Source organism: Poecilia reticulata, chromosome 15, assembly GCF_904066995.2.
Source record: "Poecilia reticulata chromosome 15, P_reticulata-male-v2, whole genome shotgun sequence".
In the NCBI taxonomy this organism is placed as follows: Eukaryota; Metazoa; Chordata; class Actinopteri; order Cyprinodontiformes; family Poeciliidae; genus Poecilia; species Poecilia reticulata.
Genome location: NC_088844.1, coordinates 984,990 through 1,008,806, shown reverse-complemented (window position 1 = coordinate 1,008,806; position 23,817 = coordinate 984,990). Strand labels below are relative to the sequence as shown.

Here is a 23,817-nt window from a genome sequence, read left to right as displayed (position 1 = left end):
AACAATCAAATTGTTCTTTGAACATGTTTCACAGGAAACATGACATGTTTGTCTTTGGTGATGAGCTCTAAGTGTTCGAGGGTAGAAGACCTCTGTACCATCACCCTAATCTTTATCTTTCTCCACAGATTTAAGCCAGGACTCTGGCTAAGTGACTTTTAAACATTAATGTCACTGGTCAAATCAACAGATGACTTTATATGTAAATCTCTGGGTTTTAATAATTCTGGGCTTAACTGTTAAATTAGTATTTGGTTTGTGATTTTTATTTTTATTTTTTTTGTCGTTTTTTTTCCATTGCAGGCTCAGAAACTACATTCAAACGCCACTGTTGATGTCTGTTCAGTAAGTTCATTGTCTATTCTTTGATTTGATTTGTATAAATTAGAAAATCCAAGTGATTTTAATAAAATCATAGCTTGAAAAATATTAATGTTTCAAAGATGTTCATATAAACTTTCTTACATCATTCTGCCTGTTTTAAAACGATTTTGCGGTACAAACTTCAAAGAATGTATGTCCATTTACCAAATTGGCAATTTACATTAATACAGAAGTACCAGTTTGCTAAAATAATTTAATATACTTTTAAACGGACATTTTTCTCCTAAGTTTTAGAACCATACCACAGCCCTCAGAAATCCCAAACACATTAAACCCAACAGCTTCATTTTTTTTCTTCCTGAAAACAATTTATTTAAGACCACCAAGCAATCTGCTGAGTGATCAAATCATCACAGGGACCTAATCCGACCTCACAGCTGGAAGTGTCTGACCTTCGTCTGACGGTGACTGCCACAGCAATCTTTGCTGCCTTCTCTGTAAACTCTTGGTCTTTGTAGTTCCTTTGAGGCTGAAATGGGATCGTTGCTTATCTGCCGACTTTTAAAGTTCACTGTAAATGTCATTCTGCAATAATAAGGCACTGCTATGCACTGGACTGACATTTAGTGGAAGCAGAACCGGGTCGCTGGGAGATGACACAGCCATTGGTTTTCAGCATCATAAGCAACGGAGCAAAAATAATAACATACCTTTTACATTACACTAGATTCTTAACTTTGTAATCTTGAAATGTAAAAATGCACATTTTCCTAAAAATGTTAAAGAAAAATATTTTATAGCCTCAAACCAAACATCTCAGTTTTCCAGGTTTTCATATTCAGGAAGCTTTAAAATAAATCATTTTATTTCAAACTTAATTTAGAAATGGTAACTCTAAACTGGTTGAGCTTCCACTGAAGGATAATTCACTGTTACAGTAAATCGGCCACATGCTGGTTTGGTTTTATTCAAACATTGGTGGTTTTTAAAGTGAAATTTTCTGCTGAGTCACCAGTCTGACTCGCTCATATGTCCCTCACATTTGTGACTCTTTGTTGCTGCTGACCGTGGTACATGATTGAGTACCGCACTGCTGTCAACTAAATAAGGCTTTTTGGTCAAAATAGATAACATGATTTATCTACTTTATGAAATATTAACTCATTAAACTTGATAGATTAATCACATGGGCTAAAGCATTAATGTTGACAGCCCTAGAAAAGTTATATGTATCTATTTCTTAAAGATCTAGTAGATCTAGATGTGTCAATCACAATTTATGACACAAACACACATGGACTGTGTTCTCATAGCATTAATATTAACATTAAGCTTCAATGACTTGAACCAAATGGTTGCTCTGGAGGTGTGCAACATCATGGACAAGTTGCCAGTCCATCACAGGACTCCGAAATCTGAAATTATTTAAGGATTTCACCCAAAGTGTTATCAGCCTGGAGGGCCACCAGACTTTACTTTGCCCCACCAGGCTAAGAGTTGTTTATTTTAGTTAGGGTTTTTTATACACCAATAACAGTGACATAAAGATTGATTAAGCTAGGGTTATAGTTCACACATTGAACTGGACATGCAATTGTTTTCACTGACAGCCTCACACTAAGTCTCTGGAAATAGAAAACATCAATGGAAGGAAGACATGAGTCCTGTTTAAAGTTCATCAGGCATTAAGGCATTAAGACAACGCATCAAACATGTGGACAAATTTACAGAAATGTACCTGAATAGAAGTAGGCCTCTCCTTTGTCTGCAGCTAATCTTAAGAGTCTGTCTTAAGACTGAGGTATCTGTTTATCTTTGCATCACGAGTAATTTAGAATTATTAAACCATGCGTTGTCTTTCCTTTCAGTCTGATCCCCAGGCTCCAAAGGTAGATGGTCCAAGCGCGTCCAACGCCATCCTGCGAGGCTCGGCCGTCAGACAGGCTGTGGGTGTCACCTCCCTGCTGCCCCTGCTGCTCTACTTCGGAGTCCAGGGCTACTTGTAGCCCTGCTGTCAGAAAGCTGCAAATTATGGACTGAGAAACTCATATTTGTATAAAAGAAAGCAAAAAAGGAGAATGATATCCTTTCTTTTTCAGTACCTTCTGTTGTACTTTTGTTGTCCCTGGATCTTTTCATTTACACTTTTGTTAACCGATCTGTTGGTTTTTGCATTGCAGCATAATGCTAAAATGGTGATTTATTAGACATTTTGACTTCATTCCAGCTGGTTTGGTCAGAAACGTAGATTTGAAGCCACTTACAAATGCCACTTGAACAGGAAAATGTGACAGAATAAGGACTATGTTCCACTGATGGATGAGCGAAGACCCTTGAAACACAGTGTAAATTAACATCAGTTTTCAGAGTTCCCCATTCAAGTTTTCACCTATTTCTGTTTGCGTGTTGAGGCTTTTTGGTGGGATCATTTTCTTAAGAGTCACAGTAAGTTCAGTAAAGCTACAATCCATCACCGAGGCAGCGTTTTTTTGTTTGGTGTTGTTCAGTCTCCTTTGTAATTTGTGTATGTTTTGATAATGATGTGATCTGGTTGTTTTACATTTTTATGAGCTTACCTAAAGACTCAACTGCACATCACCTGCTTCAAAACAGCGGAAAAGTTTCAAAGGCCGGACCCAGAAATGACTCTGCTTTATTTCATACTGAACACAAACGTCAGCTGATAAGGAAAATATCTACAATAGCAATGACTACAGATGATACTTGATGGAACTATTTCATTTGAATCAGTCAGTAATGATGGGAATATAAAATACTTGCTTTAACTGTACAAACAGCTTTAGCTTTAGCTGGAGTTGAGCATTGAGTCAACTTTCATCTGTTTTTCTCCCACCATTATCTTATGTGAAACTATGTCTGCTCTGTATAATTTCCAAAAAATGTCAGAAAAAAAGTTTAAAAAAGAAAGTGACATTGAACACATACAGTGTCTGGTTCCTGCCACAGGAAATCACAAACCTTGTTTTCCATTCTACACCTCGTTCCCAGCTTGTGTTCAGGATTTCGCCTCGACACGCTGAGCTTCTCTCTCTGACTGTTTGTTGCTCCTGCGGGTGCGTTAAAATCTCGCTGCTTTGGTTCATGTAGCTAATCAGAACACAATTAACGTATCGTAGAACCTCAATGTTATTTACCGAGCATAAACATGGTATATGCACTGTATGTACTTGGCTGAAACACTTTTGAATCGGACAAGTTGATGTCTTCTAATATTCTCTTTCAGAGCATTGTGAACTGTTTCAATTTTCCAATTCAACTTAAAGTACAACAAATACGCCAGAATATAGTTTTTTTTATGACAAATGTATATTTCTCTGTATGTATATGATTATGGAGTATTGCATCTGAGAAAGAGGCTAACCCTCTCCTTGTAGTTAAAGCATATTGTTTGAATGATAAATCCCATTTACAAAGTTGCTGAAATGAGCTGTTAGTTTCTTTTGTTGGCTAAGATTGACAATTATTTTTCTAACTTTTATTTACTGGTTTGCTTTTATTTTTAAGAGCTGAAGTGAACCCATCATGTCCTAAAACTGCTACAAGGAGATATTGTAATTATTTCTGGATTTTTCTCCAAAATTAATTACAAAGGTAGGCAAAAGGGAAAACTGATTGGTGTAAAAAATAAAAATAAAAAAAAAAGACTATTTCATAATGCACCAGAATTTGACATGGAAACTCCTTTTAAAAAGGTTTGGATGACACAATTTATTAAAAGTTGGCTCATAATAAAGTTTTCACTCTGAACCGATTCTAAGAAGGTTTCTGAAACTTAAATTTTAAATCCTAATGCCTCTTCAGATTATGGGAGGTCAGATTTTTATTTTATTTTATTTTTTTATAATGGTTCATCTGATACAGACTGAAGACGGTAAACATGTTTGAAGTTTACCACCATCCCATCTGTTGTCTGAAAGGACCAGAAGTTACCCTTACCTGTCTGACATTGTTTAGCTTGTGAAAATGTAAAAATCTACTGTACAAACCTTCTAATTAAAAACTGTTACTTCACTCAAATTGTGTGTGAATTGTCTGTATTTCACTGATGACACATAAGGCACAGAGGTTTCTCCTGTATTTCTCCCAAAAATCAGCTCCTTGTTCTTCGCTTCACTTCTTCCACAAGGTCTGGGCTCTTTGTCATTGAGAAGTGATTGCTTCCCGAAGGGATGGACTCTTAAAATTTTACATTTTACCCTAATGTTTGCCTGTCACGTTTAATAACTCATAGGTTCTAGAAACTGTGGAATCTGTGCATCACAAAGTTGCAGGTTCAGAGTCAGTTTCCTGCCCTCTAACACATTGACATTGCCTAGGCAAGGCACCAAACCCATCTGGGTGATTATGTTGTAAAGTGTTTTTAGTGCTCAGACTAGAAAAACCCTGTAAATTAAAACTACTATTGTAAAGACAATTTTAAAAAGCCATAAAAATGCACAATTTCTCAGTTTAAAAATACTTCACTGAACAAAATGGTTGAACTTTTTCCCCCTTACGGTTTAAGTTGTGGGTTTTTGCTATAAAAATGTGATACACCACAAAAGTTACTTGAAAACCCTCAATTTTAATCAAAATGTTCTCATAAACAAGACACTATGTGGACATTTTTACAGTGTTTCTGCTGATATTGGATATCCTGGAACAGATGCTGATACTCTTCTTCTGTTGTAATTTCTATAAAATTCTGTATATTTTTATGTATCTTGAAAACTACCACTTATGTACCACTGTATGCATTTTAACAACATACTTTAAAGTTACCTCAATCCTGAACACAGCTAGTTTTCACTCTAACGCAGTGATTCTTTAACATATCTCATTATTTGCTGTCAAATTTTTGAAAAAACTGATGGAGAGTTACCATAGGACCTTATGTACATATTGAAGAGGGAAATGTAGAAGCTCAAGCTGCTGTTCGTGGCTCAGTGCGTTAATTGCTAACATGGAGGACATCTGCAGATACATTTTTAGCCTTATGCATGAAACCGAAAAATGATTTGACGTCTGCATCTCCACCGACTGCCAGAAGATTAGTTTGACATTTCAGGGCTTTTTTTTCTTCTCATCGTCATTCATTATTTGACTCATCCATCATCTCAACTGCATGTCCTCCTGCTCCTGTACAGAGCACCACTTTATTTTAATTCAATGTAATCCCCTTTTTATAAAACCGATGTTAGCTAAAGTGTCAATGCTTTGACATACTTGTCGCACCCAAGTTATTGCTCACCTGTTATTCCTTTTCTGGTGATAAACAGGTTAACTTAAACTATTGCTAACCAAAATGCATGTCAGGGTAGATTGGATCTATCAGAAACTACAAAATATTTTAACAGAAAAGATTTAGATTTCATTTATTTGGTAGGGGCAATGCACATTAATTAACATTATTATAAGAATTTATAGTAATGTCTGCCAGAATTAGTCAAAAGGCTATTTTCCATCTGTTGTCGATGGATAATGAATAATTTATCTAGCTAAAAATAAAATGGAGTTAACTTGTTAATTTAGGTTCAGGAGCAGGACCACGCCTCAAACCACACCTCCAATTTTCTAAACAGCCCATATATACCTCGCTCGAGAGCCGTTCCACGCCTGTTACATAGTTCGTCAACCGACTACGTTGCTTGTCAACAAAAAAAGTTCTACTCACAATGGAAGACGCTCTTTCTCTCCAGCCCGACCACTCCGACTCGGATGACCTCTTCGATCCGTCTCGAGCTGCTTCAACCTCTCCTCCCCAGGCCACAAAACAAGCCTCCGGCTCCAAACGCCTCCGCTCCGTGATCTTCAACCCTCAAACCCAGCTCCACTCCTCGCCGTCAGCAGCACCTCGTCCAACCACGGTCCATCCACCGACGTCACATTCACCCCGCGGCCGAGGGACAAGCCGCGGGCCCAGCCGTCGACTTCGTTCTCCCGGTCCCAGACGACATTCCCAATACCAGAATACCAACCCGGCTTCGTCTCCGCAACCCTCTCCAGGCGTCCTAACTCGCCAGCTCCTCAAAGGCTGGACTGTCGCCCGCCTCCACCGCTCATTAAAAGAAAAAGGAATCCCCTTCAGTCGCTCCGACAACAAATTGAGGCTCTTTCAATTGCTCTCCTCCTCAGGTCCGCAGCAAACGTCAGGCCCGCCGTCATCCGAATACCCCGGACTTCCTGGTTTTTCTCCAGCATCCTCTTCCTCCCTCGTCACCTCAGACGTCATCTGACCCACGCCTTCGAAGTCCTCGCACCCGGCAACAGCTCCCCCTCGCGGGAGCCAGGTCGTATTACATCCTCCACCAAACGCACCCTGCCTAGCCGACCTCTCTCAGATGCTATCTTCGGCTATCGCTTCGCTCTCTTCACAGACTCCTCAAATCCCGCCATCTCATTCTTCTCTCCACCCCCCCTTCTCCTCCTCAGCTCTCCCCACCTCCATAAACGCCACGACCTCCGGTTCTTCTCAAGCCATGGTAAACCCAGCCCAGTATAGCGCAGCAGGATTTTCTTCCTCATTCCCCTCTTGACTCCCCTCTAACCTTTTTCCTTCCATTCCCTCTCTCTCAAATACCTTACCCCTGCCTCTCCCCCCTTCAAACACTCTCCCTAACGTTAATCATAATTTTAATCTCGCTACAGCAGTTCCTCCAGCTCAGTCATCCAATAACGTACCACGCACGGTCCTCACCCATTTTTCCTTCCCTTCGCCAGCAAGTCACAAACAGTAATTATGCCGATCTAGCACTTCTCCTTCAACCTTCTCCGATCTGTTTTTAGTCAACCTAGAGAAATCAATACAAACCAAGGTCCCATGCAACTTAGCAATTCTTTAAGTTCCCATTCCAAAGACCTCACACCCGTCGAATTTGCTCTCGCTTTTCTCTTTACAGAGACACAATTTGCGCAATCTTTCCAGACCGCAGAGCCGAATTCGACAACTATCTCTCCTTAGTTCTTGACACGGCCCTACGGTTCGGGGGCACCGGGTTTTATCAATTTCACATTCTCTTCGCCAACCAAGCAGCAGGTCGCTTGCAACAGTTCAACCTAGGCACTTACTGGGGTTCTCTTGATTCCGAATTATACTGCCGCATTTTCGCCGCCCGCGCTTCTCTCTCCTGCAATCTTAGCGGTGCTCCATCTCACCCAGCCACAGCTGTACATCTATCATCCCTCTCCGCTCTCGCCCTCTTCCTCACGCTTTTTCTACAGGCGAAAGCTCTCGAAACCGCTCTCAAGCATCACCCAGACAGGGATTTTGTTAACTTTCTCATTAACGGCTTCACTCACGGTTTCCACCCAGGCATAGAAATTATTCCAGATTCCACCTACCAATGTCACAATCTTCAATCCGCTCTCTCAGATCCCGACACAGTCGACTCTCTCCTCACCGAAGAAGTTCAAAAAGGGTTCGTTATAGGCCCCTTTTCTAGGTCACCTTTCCCTACTTTCCGCGTCAGCCCCATTGGCATCGCCACTCGCAAATATTCAGGTGTAAAAAAAAAAAGGCTAATCATAGATCTTTCAGCCCCTCACGGCTCTCAGTATCAATAGCATCATTCCGTTTCCCGACTTCTCCATGCAACACGCAACCATAGATCACGCCATTAAACTCATTTGGTCAGCAGGTGCGGCGCCTGGCTCTCCAAAGCCGACATCACCAGCGCTTTCAAAGTTCTACCTATTCACCCCGACTTCTGGCGCTTCTTTGGCGTAGTTTGGAAAGGCGCCTTTTACTTCACCGTCCGCCTCACGTTCCGGTGCCGTAGCAGCCCCAAAATTTTCGATTCCCTGTCCGAAGCCCTCTGCTGGATCCTTATCAATACCTATAAACTCCCCTACGTCATACATCTTCTGGACGACTTCCTGGTCGTCACTCCTCCATCTTCCCCTCCTTGTTCCGGTCTTAACGCCCTAACTCAAGCCTTTTCCCAGCTGGGAATTCCCCTCTCAGAGGAGAAAACCGTCGGTCCGAGCACCTCTTTAGAGTTCCTAGGCATCACTCTGGACTCTTTATCTTTCCAAGCTTCCCCATCACCCGAAAAGATCAACCGAATCACCTTAATCCTGTCTAATTTCTTACTCGCTGACAAATGTTCTAAACAGCTGCTCTCTCTCCTCGGCCATCTAAACTACGCTATTCGCATCATTCCGCAGGGAAAATCCTTCATCTCTCACCTCCTGTCTAAAGCGGCCAGCATTCCCTTCCTTCACGGTTCTCTCGCCATCGATCACTCCTGCAAATTAGAAATGTGTCTGTGGCACTACTTTCTTTCATCCTGGAACGGAATTTCTTTCTTCTACAACGATTTCCTCACCTACCCTGAAGACATCCAACTCTTTACCGACGCAGCTCCCTCAATCGGTTTCGGCGGTTATTACAAAGGAAAATGGTTCGCCGACACATGGCCGCTCGAGTTTAAGTCTCTTCAGAACGCCTCGGGCTCTCCTTCTTCCGCTCTATTCGAACTTTACCCCATTGTCATCGCTGCGATCCTTTGGGGTCACGAATGGTCTAAAAAAATCCATCCTCATCCATTCAGACAGAACGGCAGTAGTAGAAATCATAAATAGAGGCCGCTCTCGCTCCCCCAAAATCATGCAATTCATGCGCAGACTTACCTTAGTTTCTGCCCAACATCAGTTTCTCATTCAAGCCGCTCATATTCCTGGATCAAAAAACTGCATCGCTGACGCTCTTTCTCGTTTTTCCTTCCAGAAATTCAGACTCTTGGGCCCAGATGCAGAAGCACGTTCCACGCCGGTCCCTCCGTTTTCTTCAACCATATTCAACTGAGCCCTCCATTACCTGATCTCCACCGAGCTTCTCAAGAATTAATCCTCAGCAGCCTAGCTCCTCGCTCGCTTTCCGTATATTCGACCGGCTGGAACCGATTTAAATCTTTCCACGCCACTTATAATCTCCCTTTTCCTTCCCTAGACGTTTCCACCCTCTGCCTCTTCATTACGTACTCCCGATTAGTCCTTAAGATCCGTACCTCCACTATCCAGTCCTATCTAGCAGGCATCAATTTCTTCTTTAAGCTTTCTGCAGGAGTCAACTGCCCCTCCATCTCTCACTGCCACGTGAACACGCTCATCAAAGGCTGCAAGAACCAAACTGCGTCATTCCGAGTCTCCCCCTCACGACCGACCTCCTACGCAAATGCATTTCCACTCTGCGTTCCGGTTACTCCTCTAATTTCGTAGAAGGGACCCTGGAGTCCACGTTCCTACTAGCTTTTTTGGCTTCCTCCGCTGTTCCGAATTCGCTCCAACTTCCTCCATCCATAATCCTCTCATTCATCCTTGCCTTCCAGATATTTCCATTCTCAGCCACGACACCATGATTTTTACTCTGCGGAAAAGTAAGACCGATCAGCTCGCCGTTTCTTGTCCCATCTATCTTTTCCGCCTCGATTCCTCCCTCAACCCGTACGAGCCCATTTTCAATTATGTCCAGTCCCGATTCGGCGCTAACGCTTCTCCTCATGATCCTCTCTTAATTTCTGAACCAGGAAAACAAGCTTCTCGCTTCTGGCTCTCCCGCTATTTCCGCCAGGTCTTATCGTTATCAGGCATTTCACCCGATCATTACTCCGCCCATTCATTCCGCATTGGCGCAGCCTCGTCCGCATCTAGTCAGGGCGTCCCAGACCACACGATCCAACAGCGATAGGCTTGCGGGGTCGCTGGTCCCCGCAAGCCTACCATTTGTACATTCGTAACAACCTTAAAGATTTATTCCAAGCTCACTCTCTCCTCAGCTGTATTTAATTTCTGACTCTTTTGGGGATCCTAAGCGAGCCGGGATATACTCAAGATGTGTTTATCCCTGAAGACAAAGCCCCACTCGAGTTTTCACTTGCAGGCCCTCCATCACCATCATCATCATCATCATCATCACCGCCCGACTTCATCCAATTCACCCCTCCATCCCTTCATCCCTCCTTCCCTTCTCCCTCACCCCTTCCCTCACCCCTTCTCCCCTCCCTTCCTCTTATCCTCAATAAATATTTAAATCCGTATTCTGTAGCGTGGTCCATGCTAGTGAAGAAATAATAATAAAAAACTTATAAAAACACTTATAAAAACAATATTTAAGTAACTAGAAGGTTGCAAATAAAAAAAACTGCTTATTTTTAGAACAACATTTCTTGATTTAGTAGATCCGCATCACATTTAAGATTCTGATCATTTTGCTCTAAAAGTAAATCAAGTTTCAAACAATTGGATTGCCAAAAACAACCTCACAACAACTTTTCCAACAATAAAATGTCTAAATGTCCTCTGGCTCTGACTTTAGTTGCTGAATATTTGGAGGTGTGACTGACAAAGACTTGTTCACTTCCTCCGCTGCTGTTGCTAAACTACAGGCAGACTGCAAGTCTAAAACAGCGCAGAAAATCAACGTCATGCATTTGAATGCATGTCATTTGACAGTGGAGAATTTCACTGAATCTCCAGCTAAATCTGTGAAATCTGTTCAATAATTTAGCTGGAGAAATGAAGCTCAATGGAAGAAATCCCAGTCGGCGCTCTGACGGGAGATGAGAATCAAAAGTAGAGTTGCGTAGGAAGACATTAGTTAGATTATGTGGCGGCGATATAACCAATTTTCTCAAAAAACTTCAGACAGGGATTGCTAGAATGCTGAGTTAACTGTTGCCAATGCTGTCAACAATCACAAACCACCAAGTTCACAAAGACGTTTTATGACATTTTTACAAACTCGTTTTCTCTGCAGTTTGTGAGAACAATTTTTCCCTCCTACTTACATATTAAAAACATATATTTTTTAAGATTTCAAATTATGAACTATAACCTCTATGTTCTTGAGACTGTAACTTGGGAAAAACTTAGATTTCTTCCAGTCTTTAAGAAGATTTTAAAAGGACAAGCTCAGGGCTTTGCAGTTTTCCTCCAAACTGTAGAATAAAGCCAATAGAGTCACACAAATACCAAAAATTAAACCCTGGGGGCTTAAAATGGAGCGATGAAGATGGCTATTAAAAAATAAGCAGGTAGTGATGACTGTGCAGCGACCTAGCCTATTAAGGGTCATTAATGTTCATATTTCTTCACTCTGCCAGTGTGCGATCCCCAAACTTTTCTTTCTTATAACAGTGCAGGTAATTCAGGCTTTCTGGTTTCCAAGTTTTTTAAAAGGCAAGTTTATTTTTATTTATTAAAATCAAATCATGCTTTTGTAAAACTAGATTGTTTCATTTGCAACTTTAGAGATGTGTCATTCAGAAGCTACAATTTTTCAAAGTCATCGGTTTTCAGAAATCATAACAAAGAGTTCAAACTGGGATTTCAGAATCCAATTGTAATTACATTTTTTATATCCTCCCTCTCACTTACAGTGAATAACTTATTATTTAATATACTCCATTGTTCTTTTTTCATTGTTCTTTTTTCCTAAGTGTAATGTCTGTGGCTGGGACATTACAGTTTGTTCCCTGCAGCTGATTAGTCTCGTAGTGAATGAGACGCCTGCTGGCTGTAAGCGTTGAGCCAAACAGACAGTGGCATTCTGCGTGAATTGCAGCACTTTAGTGATTGGGTTAATGAGACTGTGATTAGTAAGGCCAGATTTATGTAGCATAAAGATCTAACAAGTCAACAAAGTAAGCCAAAATTCTACCCAAGCATGTAAAATTCAGCTAATTCTAAAGCAATAAAATATCAATTCAGATTCAAAGTCAAATGTATATAATTTTATCCAGAGACTCAGACTCAGTAGACCAGTAAAAATGTAAATGTAGCAGAACTGGGATCAGGATAAGTGGCCATCATTATGATAAAATATAAGTTAACCTAACTAGAAAAGTTTGGTCATGTTCATGTTTCATGCCAAAGACATGGATCAAGCACTTCAAGCTTATATTGTTTGGGGGATCACCGAATAGAAAGTTTGAGAATCCTTGTCCTCAATCCCAGAGTCCTGTGTGGTAAAACTCCAGCCTAAATCTCAGACCTATTAAAAATTCACATACCTTTCTGTCGTCTGAAACCTTTTGGTCTAAGGTAGTTAGTGACTCCACCAACACATTTTAAAACCGAAGATCATTTAGTTCACCTCAAGATTTTGTAAGGCACATTTCAGCAATGAGGCAACAAAGTGCTTTACATCATAAAACTATCATGCAGGCCTCAAAATCATGAGTACACATCAAATAAGTTGGTCAGTGTTTCATTTACTGCTGATCTGATTCTGTTAGGCAGAACTATTAAATTATTGCAGTAATCTGACTAAAGATAAACACATGGATAAGTTTCTCTAAATTTTGCTAGACCTGTAATCCTAGAAATGCTCCTGAGGGGAAAGAAGACCAACTTTGTAGCTGACTTTATGTGGTGCTGAGGGTTCGTCACTAATCCCAGGTTTCTGATTGGACAACTCATTATCTGTCATGTTGCAGCTCTTGACAGTTTGGGAGCATACTGTAAAGGTGATTGTTAGCCGAACTAATAGATTATTAATACTTTGGCTTGTGTGGCCTATAGTGGCTCTGCATTCTTGAAAATATGAAAAAGATTTGCAACGCAGTAAAACACCTGTGTTGCAAATCTTGACTCCAGCATCCAGGCAACGAGTGCATCTGAATAACAACCGGAATAAACCAGAAACCAGACTTGCCATTACAATTGAAAACCATCCTGCAGTCTCATCCGCTCTGTCTCATAACAAGCTTCCTGATATATTTTTATTGTTCCTCAATACCGCTGCTCTATTCATTAATGGACAGTTTATAAGAGGAGATCATAAAACTTCACATAAATACTTTGGTTCTCCTGACACTGGCATGAATTAACAACTATTAATGCTTCAAAGGGGAATTGCTGAGCAGCGCTGTAAACTCTGGTGTAACCATTTCATGTCACAGTGACAAAGAGATTATGAATACTAATAGATGTTCTTGTTGTAATCGTCTTAGTTTCTTTATAATAGTTTAATAACATAGGTTGTTTATATCTCCAGTTGAAGGTTTACCAAATTGATAGAAAACAGTCAGAAATTCATGTTTGGCTGAAAGTCCTAACAGAGCTCAGTTGCTGGTAATAATCCTTATTCTCTAGTGTTTGAATCTAGCTATAATATTCATATGGATTTGGTTTTTTGCAAGTACAGTCACCAATTGCTGTAACTAAAATGTATATTTACACAAACTACTGGAAATCTCTCAACTTTTATGCTAGCATAAATGATGAAATGACTTATCAAATCTGGCCTGAAGGGTTCTACACTTATTTCAGAGTGTTTAAAACATGGTTATGGTTTCTAAAACCTTTACAATATTTGTAAAGACAAAGCTCTGCCTAAATATTATATCTTTCCTGTGAATCCAGTATGTGTCTTTTGAGTCATACCCTAACTGTCAGGTCCAACTACAGCTTCATCATTTAAAAACCCTGCAGGGCCATAATCCTCTATCGGTTGTCTTCTTCATAGTTTGCACCAGTGGCAACATCCAGTTGTTGCTTATGTAGCTCGTGTGATGAGAAAAAAAGTGTTTCCATTGGTGAATTGCTGTTTTGTAAAATACACCAATTTCAATTTGACCAAAAACCCACGTCATCCTATGGCAAAAATTTTTCATAAAAAATTTTTTATTTTCCAAAACTGCTGTTTTCGTTAAGCAAATGTCAAACTGTGCAATTTTATGGAAACACAATCTAATAATGTTTATCACAAATCAAAGTTAAACAAAATCTTAGTGTAGCACTGGTATCACACCGCTAACTCCGCCACTGGACCAGTTCTAGGCTCTAAGGAGTGGGGAAGCAAGAATAACAACACCAGAGACCGCTGCTTTGAATGGAAAAAGCCGGCAATTTACTGAATGCAAAACACACACATAAAATAAAATACATGAAACCCCCCACCCCCAAAAAAGGAAAAGAAAAGTATATCACTCCTTCCACTGGACGAAAAGTGGGATTTTTGACCCTGTATGCCGACGCAAATGCAGCTAGTCAGCGACAGACATCGACAGCAATCGACAGTTGGAGGGGCAGCGCAGTTTCGCCGGGCGCAGTCGAATGCAGAATCCTACAAGGGGGGAGGAGGGGTGAGGAGGTAGAGCGGAAGTGCGGGGAGGTGTTAACAGCTTAACGACTCTACCTAACATGTGAATAACAACAGGAGACCCACGTGAATTGTCAGTCATTGAACGAAAAAACAATGACATCACAATTCATTACTTACATGTGATTGGTTGGTAGATATCTCCCTATTGGACACACTAGACTTTTATAATTACAGGCCTGGTTAAGCCCCTCCCTAATAAATTATAAAAAATAACCCAGAAATAAAAATACACCAAGCACAAGGCATAAGTTTATATTTTTAATTTTTGTTGAAAAAGAAATACGTACATATAACACACATCTACAAATAAAGAAACCACACATAAAATAACACATGTATAAATAAAGAAACCACACATAAAATAACATCTATAAATAAAAAGAACTTCAGTTAAAAAAAAAAAAGATTACAGCACAAAATGCTTGTCTACTTCTGGGCTGTGTGGTGGTGGCTTTCTTTCTGAGCATGATCCAACATACAAACGCTTATGACGCAACATGCTGTATTTAGGGTTAGCTTCAAGTCTCTCTTGTAGTTTGGAGCAGAGGTTGCCGAGCTCCTGGCTGCGGAAACTTGGTGGTCTCACAATCACCAAGTTGTGAATACACCCTCGAAGATGCCATCCTCTTCATCAGACATGAGGTCAATGGTGACACCTTCCCAAAAGGAAATCTCCTCTGCTGCCAGGACGCTCTCTCTCGCCTCCAGCAGTTGTTGACACAGAACAGACATTAAGTCATAAAGAATCTTTATTAAAACATATTGTTGAAACTATACTGACATTTTAAGTGTCTTGGTTTAGAAACACCAAATATGGGGAGGTGTAATCCATTTGTCATTGAAGACTATGGCTATGTGGTAAAGTATCAACTCCTGAATATCATGTGAATAAACATATTTAACAAAATATTGATAAAAGTACCTAAGTAATTTGTCATTAATGAGGCTACATTAAAATTATTGCACACCATCTTGTCCCAAAATGTAGTAATAATGCTTATTAAGAAAATTGAATGTTATTTTTCTTTTCACTGCTGATTGCATTCATACACACATATATACAAACATGCATGCAAAACTGATGCATTTGATGCAATTGTGACATCTCTAGTAATAAATCTTACCTGCTTCTTTCTTTAGCTACATCTGGATGACTGGCAGTAGGTTCTGGATGCAGCTGGAAAACATTTTTGTGCATTGTCAATACATAGCATAATTACATTATGTACATAAACAATGTTGAAGCATAAAATATCAACATTCTAAAATAGTAGACACTCACACATTTGCATCTCTGTCCTCATCACAGACATCAGAACGTTCCAGAAGAGTCTGATTGACACAAATGTGACTCCCATTCTGTGGAGTCTGTGGAAATAAATGTAAAATAAAAAAAATATTGTAGCAAATATATCGCTTTCTCAAAAATATGTAAGTAAATAAGTTAAAATTATTCTCAACAAACCATTATACAGTCGGGAATCAACGCAGTGATTATACATACCGGCTTCATGACTTCATCCTGAGATGCGTCCTTCGTCCGCCATTTTGTAGATTTTTAGTGCGTTCCACACTCTGTCTTGCTGTACTGCGTTATAACAAAATAAATAAAATAACGGGAAGATCAGTTTTTCTTACAAATATGCGAGTGTTCACTATTCACTAAATGTGAAATTGTAACTTACTGAATTTCTCTTCGTCCTGGTGGACTCCGTAAGAGCTCCTCGGCACCGTGGTCTGAGGTCTGGCTGGTATGGCTTGGCAATTTTTCAGGTCTGAAAAAATCAAAGAAGATGCGAGTAGATTACAATACAAAATCTCACCTAACACTTGTTTCGGCATTAAGAAAACGACAGACCGCTTTCTGTAAGAAACAAACAAAGCAACTAGCCTCGCTCCACGTGCTATTTATAAAAGCTTTCTTACCGTGAGTTCGGTCTTTTTGGACCGCCGCGGTGTCATCTGTTGTTTTCCGCTGGAACATTGCTTAATATCAAAACGATACTGAAGAGGTAACTCCGTGAAATAGGATTTTTTCCACCATTTCACACAACGCACGGGTATTTTCGTTCATGTTGGGTGTAGGCAGTTAGCACTCATTACCACCAGTGCAAATCTAAATCTTCCTCTGGAGTTTAATGGCGGCTGCTTGACGTGAAAGCAGCATTACTGCCACCAAATGGACTGGAGTGTTAAATTAAAGTTGACAGAAAAAAATACGTTCTGAAAGTTCTTTTTCCAAAAGTTACGTGACAGTATATTTTCTTTTTATTATAATTAATTGCTAAAATGTTTTTAGCAATTAATTATATGTTTATTTACTGAATTCTACTTTGAGCTGTCTCCTTTTTAGTTTATACAGAATATGATTCATAATCCGTGAGTTATATTTAATGCTTAACTATCAAAACTTAAAAAAAAAGAATACAAATGTTTATACTCTATCAGAAGGTATCACAAACTTTCAACCATTTTGTTCTTCAATTTAAACTTGAGAGTTAAGCAACTGAATACTGAAAAATCTGTAGTTTCTTAAGTCCTGTATTGTGATGTGGAATGACCACTACCACTCCAATATAGCATGACTCTGGGTCTTTAAAGCAATCAGTGAACATTAACATTAGTTTGAATATTATTCACAAAAATACTTTATGTACAATCTACCACTCTGGAACATGGTTTTCATTATTATTTTTGATTAAGTTGTGCAATTCCTCTCATCACAAGATAAATCTTCAGATAGGAGGAATGTCAAAGTAAGATCACGTTTCACAAAAGTCTATTGTATGTAATCATGCATATTCTTCTTTTATATCATCAATTCAACCAAAACTAAGTTTTTCAGTGCCCCTAACACACATGTAGTATATATTTTAATGGATAAGATAGATTGTTTTCTTCAAACATACTTCTTTATGGTGAACAGAAATTAAAAAGGATTAGTTACAAAATGAATAAGAGTCAAAAGGAGGTGCTCAACAGTTGATTTGCATTTGCATGGCACTCAGCAACTTCATTTAAATACGAAAACCTTTGTTAGGCACAAGGGGAGAGGGGTGATAGGGGAACACGGACACACAGCGTTTTTGACCATTTTTGGCAGTGTTTGACTCTGACAAAGACCTCTTGCCGAAAGCCCTCAATCTCCATGCGCACGGCAGAACAAGGTGCCAATAGCTGACGAAAATCCCATTTTTCGTCCTGTGTTCTTTTTACTCTTTAGTTCACCTGGTTAATTTTAGTAAAACTAATCTAGTTTAGTTAGACCAGTCTCTATTCTCCTAGGTTATTTTAGTCAGACTAATTTAAGTTAGTTAGACCAGTCTCTTTTCCTAGGTTACACCTATTTTAGGATTCCCATTTTTCTTCCTGAGTTAACTCGTTTTCTTGTCTTTTACAGGTAAGGAAATACCATCCATCCATCCATTTTCGTTTACCCTTGTCCCTCAGTGGGGTCGGGAGGGTTGCTGGTGCCTATCTCCAGCTAACGTTCCGGGTGAGAGGCGGGGTACACCCTGGACATAAACAATGTCCAGGGTGTCTGGACATAAACAATGTCCAGACTGGCGACCTGGACAGGTCGCCAGTCTGTCGCAGGGCAACACAGAGACACACAGGACACACAACCATGCACACATACACTCACACCTAGGGGCAATTTGGAAAGGCCAGTCATGTTTTTAGACTGTGGGAGGAAACCGGAGAAAACCCACGCATGCACAGGGAGAACATGCAAACTCCATGCAGAAAGACCGGGGTCGGGAATCGAACCCGTGCTGCAAGGCAACAGCTCTACTAACTGCGCCACTGTGCAGCCCAGGTAAGGAAATACCTTCAAACACAATTAGACAATTAAATCAAAGTGGACCACAATTATTCAAATCACATTCAGAGGCATTACATATGAAAATCAAAGTATGGCACTTTAAATTCAAGTTCAAATGTAAGTTCAGGTACTCGGTTCAATGAAAAGTCCGCTGTCGCGCTGAAAAGCTTCAGTTTGATTCAGTCAAAAAAAAATAAATAAATTTACTCAGTTCTTAATCCTGTTCAGTTTGGTTTGAACTACTTTCTGATATTCCTACCGCTCCGGCAGCGAATTACCATACGCAGGAGAGTCCCTCCCTGATACGATGGAGAAGATGAATTGAAGGTCCAGGTCTGGCTCGCCATCTTGAATCCCGTCTGTGAATGTGCACGTCGCACATGGCAGACCAATCCTCGCTCCGACCGAGCTTCCAACCGAACAAAAAAACCTGACCTGTGTAACAGGCCACAAACACAACAGAACTCTTTTCAAATACTAAAATTATACAAATAAATTCTTCTTCATAAACCCAATATATCAACTGGATAACAGTTTATGACGGAGCATTTCTTCACAAACAGCTATGTTTTTAGCGTTAGCTCTCCGCCAAAAGGAAAAGTACAACACGGTGAAAATGTAAGAAAATAAACACAAAATTCACCAAAACCGATGTAACTTAGTTCTCATAAAATCCCCGTCAGTTTCCGACCAGGTAAATTATGTTTTCTCAACTACAATATTAACTTTTTCTGTTATCGGGGTGTATGCCACGAGAGGTGGTGACGTATTTCCGTTTGAATTTATGCCACATAGATTGGTTCCGGGTCCTGCTTGCTCCTATTGTTTTTACCCAAAGCTGCAAGATCTGTACCATGAAAAAGAAGCAAAACTTAAAATATCTGTGAGCTACTGGTACAACAATCCAGTTTTGGGGTGTGCCGTTGTGTCCAGTAATTAGCTGGTACCATCCAGTGCTTAGTTTTTTTTCATTTTCCAGCTGATATCAAGGCGACAGCGGACTGTAGCCAAGACTTAGCCACTACAGCTAACACCCGGTTTGTAGCTGCCTGCTATTTCAAAGCTTGAGGACATTGAAGATCCAGCGTCAGAAATGGGAAACCGGAGGTTAAAAGGGAGCTGTACGTGCTTCGTTCACTGGAATAATTTTTTGGAGGAAAATAATGCCGGAGGAAATCCACTGCTACCGGAAAAGGCTGAGAACAGAGGCAGCGATTCGGCACAAGGTAAGTCAATACGTGTGTGGATGCGTTTGTGTTATATGGAGTATGAAATTATTTTTAGGCAACTCCTTAGCTTTTTTTTTAATGTGACAATTATATAAAATACATTTAACATGCAGTCCAAGCGATACCGAGCAGGTAATTTAAGAACAACCGAGGGCAGCAACGCTTAAGCCCGAACTAGTCAGTCAGATTTAGGTCCAAAACCTTCGCTTTACAGCCGTTTAAGTGGCACCGACCCACATAAAAAACCCACAGAACAAATGGTAGAAATCACGTATTTCCCGAATCCCAAAAATATGACATCTACCTTTGCTGTTTCATAATTATAATCCACGTTAGAGTGAATTTTTCCACTTGGCTGCTATAATTTGTTCTTGCGTTACACAACGTAATTTCTCTTTTTTTTCCCCTCTGAGATTCTGCTTAGAAAATGAGGTTATGAAGTTACATCCTCCCACTGCATTTTGTTTTTAAAATGGTAAATTTAGGTTTGCCTCGACTTTTATAAACTAATGCCTCTGATATGCATCATTTTTTGTATTACTTTTGGTGCAGTATTAGGCGAACACGGTGGTTTGCCTGCTAGTAATTTACATTAATTTCAGCTGCACACTTTCAAAAGAGTATTCAGATTTTAACATGCATTTTCTAAGTAGTATTTTAGTTCTCTCTTACTCAGTAACTTCAGTGTTGTTACAATTTATTTTTTTATTTTTATTTATTTTTTTATTTTTTTTTGCAGTTTCTTTGTGATACCAGAACTATTTCACTTACACATTTAATTTCCTGAGATATTGTCAATTTATTTTCAAGCAAAACTCTCAAAGAGCTGAGGATTTATTAGTTTTGATTACGTTGTGCAGCTAAATATGGACGCTTATTAGTTTTTTTTCTTTTTAATTTTTCAGGTTTGCATCGTAACACCTCGTGATGCGTTTCTGAATCATGATCGCTGTGCCGATTACCTTTCCACTGGATCCAAGCACCTGGACCAGCTGACCAGTACTGCGTCCATCAGTCCACAGTCTGCCAGATCATCACAACGTGGACTAACTTTTTATTTACAGTACTTGGTTAAACTATGATCTTGAAACCGGAGCACCAGATATGCAAAAATCTACCTGCACACTTTGTTGGCTACCCTGACACTGCAGTCATCCTGGACGGGGCTGAGCCGGTCTTCCTCTCCTCCAGAGTGATGAGTTTTCATCACCAGTAAAGGCAAAACAAGTCTGATGTCTGATTAGCTGCTAGGAAGTATATTATATATTCACTGTTCATTTTGCTATCCTGTTTTGTACCTACAATAAAATTGAAGCTCATTTGTAATACTCTACATTTCACAAATTTTTTCCCCTTTTCTCAGTGTTTGTTATATCAAGTATTTGCATGTAGATCAGGAATTCAAGTGAGATGTTAAAATGCAACACATTTAGGTAATACCAGCAAAGAAATGTGAATATTAAGTAATATGTAGTTAGTCATATAATTTAATATGCTGAATAAGGCTGGATGATACAAGATTTTTTTTCATACCAGATTTGATTTGAATCGATTCCTCCCGCCCTCAATTTCTATAATAAAATCACAGAAAATACTTTCAAAAAATGCCTTTATTTCCATTATCTGTTCTGTGAGTTGTATAAGGGAGCATTACGGTCAGGATACAAGAAATTTTAATTGCAAGAATGCAGTCATAACAGCAGAATAAAGATGCAATTTTATAACAATGTCTTAAAATTACAAGAAATCGTTTTAATGAGAAATAAATATTCAGATTGATCCGATGTAACCAGCTCAGTCCATGTGGTTCTTACATTTGTCAGTAATCAAGAGGATGTACATTTCCACCTCAACTAACCAGGTAAGCATTAAGGTAAAAATAAAAAAATACTGTATAAACAAATACTGTATACAAAACGGAAAAAGAGCAACTGATAGAAATACTTTATATAAAAAGCAAAAACGTTAGTAGCAGGAGAAAAGTTGTTGGCAACAATAACTCAACCAATCTTTCTCATCGTTTTAATGAGAAATAAATATTCAGATTGATCCGATGTAACCAGCTCAGTCCATGTGGTTCTTACATTTGTCAGTAATCAAGAGGATGTACATTTCCACCTCAACTAACCAGGTAAGCATTAAGGTAAAAATAAAAAAATACTGTATAAACAAATACTGTATACAAAACGGAAAAAGAGCAACTGATAGAAATACTTTATATAAAGAAAAGCAAAAACGTTAGTAGCAGGAGAAAAGTTGTTGGCAACAATAACTCAACCAATCTTTCCCTCCAGGAAGCCATCAAACAGCTGTCCAACTCCAACTATAATAAAGATTAAAAAAAAAGAAAACGGAAAGTTAAAATAATAATCACAAATTAATAATTCAGATCTAATGCTTTCTGGAATCTATTGACATTTTACAAATTTCACAAATCAATTAGAAGGTTTCACAAATGTTTTATTTATTCTGCTTTTAGTACAGAATAATCTAGTTAGGTTTGAAATGTCTAGGTGTTGTTTTTAAAGTACAACACATTAAAAAAGCTCAAGATAGTGAAAAATTAAGTGTAGTCGGCCTTTAGCTATTTTCCGAATTAGATGCTACATTCGGAAGCTAACTTCAGCTTCGACTGATAGCTTGGGCACAATATAGACAGATCTATATAGGTTTATATCTATGTCTATATCTTTATCTATCTATACAGCATAGATATGTAGATTGCACAATGCACAGATAATCAAAACACTAAACGTTTACATAGCACCTTTGTAAGCTTGTCCCTGTTAGCTACGTCAGACATAGGCATTATGGTGAATACAAACGATTTATTAACTTACCTTAGAAGTTATTGTGAAGTTTTGACACATCCAGCTTAAATCCTTTGTTGTTGTTGGAATGTTTCAGGACGTCTGAATAATTCTATAGGCATCATTAATAGTCCTGCAGGACTGAGGAGCCACAGTTAACATACTGTTGCCTGTGCACCGGAAGCATTCTATGTGGCATAAAAATGCGGAAGTGCTAAAACGGAAGTCCGTGGCATATACCCCATTAATCACCGCTCTTTTCCTCCGATTCCTCCTCTGCTCTCTCCCTCAGGTTTGTGCACTGCAGCGTCACCCAGGCGCTGACGGAGGAACCTGGTTCCTTAAAGGAGCAGCGACGTTATTTTCTGTTCACAGACTTTTAATCAACTATTTATTCTTATTTGTGTCAGATTTTAACGTGGGTTATATTAACTTTTGTTATTCATGGATTTTTTACTGTATCTATATACTTTATTTATGTGTATAAAGATAGATTTATATATTTTTTCTTATAAACAGTGTTTTTGTTCAAAAGCTCCTGTTGAACTCTGGTTAAATTTCAAATGGATGATGCATCCGTTGTTTCCTTTGCCCTTCATTTCCTCTTTGTATGCAGAGAAGAAAAAGATAGCGGGTGTCTTTGTCAGTGCAGAAGGACACTTAGCCTTCTTTATGTAATCCCAGTCTGGGATTACATAAAGGCAATCAGTGACAGGGGCATCATTCTTCACACTCGCTGAGGCAGGTTTCATTGTGTGGTTTCAATGAGGGTGGAGGACAGTTGTATGTTTTGTAATCCTGCTTCACACAGCCAGCTGACTCCTCAGTCGTCCTCAAGTCCGTGGCCCAAATTAACCCAATACAATGGGCCCGTAATGGCATAAAGATTGAGGTCTGGAAGAGGCATCAATCACCAGGATGTGGCTCAGCTGACCCTAAGTCCCCAACCAGAGGGAGTTTAGTTGGCGCAGGACAGAGGAGAAATACAAAGATCATACAGTCATACATCATAGACGTATGATTTTTCAACACATTCTCACTCCCAACTCGTCACATATTGACGCTAGGGCAGGTTCCCTCAGCATCACATGTTGACGCATCAGGTACCCCCTTCGCGTCAATAATTGACGAGAATGCTGTACCGCTCCCTAAGCGTCCGAAACTGACGATCTAGGAATGAATAAGATGATGAGTCTATTCTATTTTTTTTAAAACCTTTATGCAATTTATGTGTTAGTTTGAACAGGATATTAAGAATATTTACTACAAATACATGTCAGACGTATCAGTCATAAGACTTTAATTCGGTATTTAAAAACAACTCAGTAAAATATAAACCGGAAGGTTTTTGTTGTGGTTGTAACTTGATTTAAAATACTTTTTTTTTTAATTTACCAACTATTTTTGAGTATGATATCAGTGATTTACACCAAATAAATTTAAGAAAAATTAAGATGTATTTTCGTTTGTGATTGCATGCAAACTGTTCTGTAAACGTTTTAATATTTTTGATTGAAATAA

General features: G+C 39.3%; 2 protein-coding genes and 2 long non-coding RNA genes across 11 annotated transcripts in view; 2 read left to right on the top strand and 2 right to left on the bottom strand.

Moving 5' to 3' along the window:
• Positions 1 to 4,362, top strand: part of LOC103476613 (GDNF family receptor alpha-1-like) — a 150,140-nt gene extending 145,778 nt beyond the window's left edge. For all 4 annotated transcript variants that reach the window (XM_008429088.3, XM_008429087.3, XM_081616079.1 and 1 more), the window contains 2 exons: positions 304 to 345; positions 2,193 to 4,362. In XM_008429088.3, the coding sequence (XP_008427310.2) occupies positions 304 to 345; positions 2,193 to 2,330 (180 nt within the window). In that variant the 3' untranslated portion in view covers positions 2,331 to 4,362. The remainder of the gene's footprint in view (positions 1 to 303; positions 346 to 2,192) is intronic.
• A 1,637-nt stretch (positions 4,363 to 5,999) lies between these two features.
• On the top strand, positions 6,000 to 8,951 carry LOC103476632 (uncharacterized). The gene is made up of 4 exons (XM_081616623.1): positions 6,000 to 6,472; positions 6,523 to 6,806; positions 7,697 to 7,825; positions 7,943 to 8,951. The coding sequence occupies exons 1-4, from the start codon at positions 6,000 to 6,002 to the stop codon at positions 8,905 to 8,907; spliced, it is 1,851 nt and encodes a 616-aa protein (XP_081472749.1). The 3' UTR covers positions 8,908 to 8,951.
• Positions 8,952 to 14,153: 5,202 nt separating this feature from the next.
• On the bottom strand, positions 14,154 to 19,092 carry LOC145555017 (uncharacterized). 5 transcript variants are annotated; one of them, XR_014091057.1, is made up of 6 exons: positions 18,901 to 19,092; positions 16,117 to 18,692; positions 15,936 to 16,019; positions 15,714 to 15,799; positions 15,556 to 15,608; positions 14,154 to 15,133 (listed from the first exon to the last, which is right to left on the bottom strand). It is a non-coding gene; the product is annotated as an uncharacterized LOC145555017 (long non-coding RNA). The 5 variants fall into 5 exon arrangements; XR_014091056.1 differs by having other exon boundaries at positions 14,154 to 14,392; positions 14,549 to 15,133; positions 16,117 to 19,072; XR_014091059.1 differs by having other exon boundaries at positions 16,117 to 16,206; positions 16,358 to 19,072.
• Positions 19,093 to 21,078: 1,986 nt separating this feature from the next.
• Positions 21,079 to 22,884, bottom strand: LOC145555021 (uncharacterized). Its single transcript, XR_014091071.1, has 2 exons — positions 22,327 to 22,884; positions 21,079 to 21,809 (listed from the first exon to the last, which is right to left on the bottom strand). It is a non-coding gene; the product is annotated as an uncharacterized LOC145555021 (long non-coding RNA).
• Positions 22,885 to 23,817: the final 933 nt, after the last annotated feature.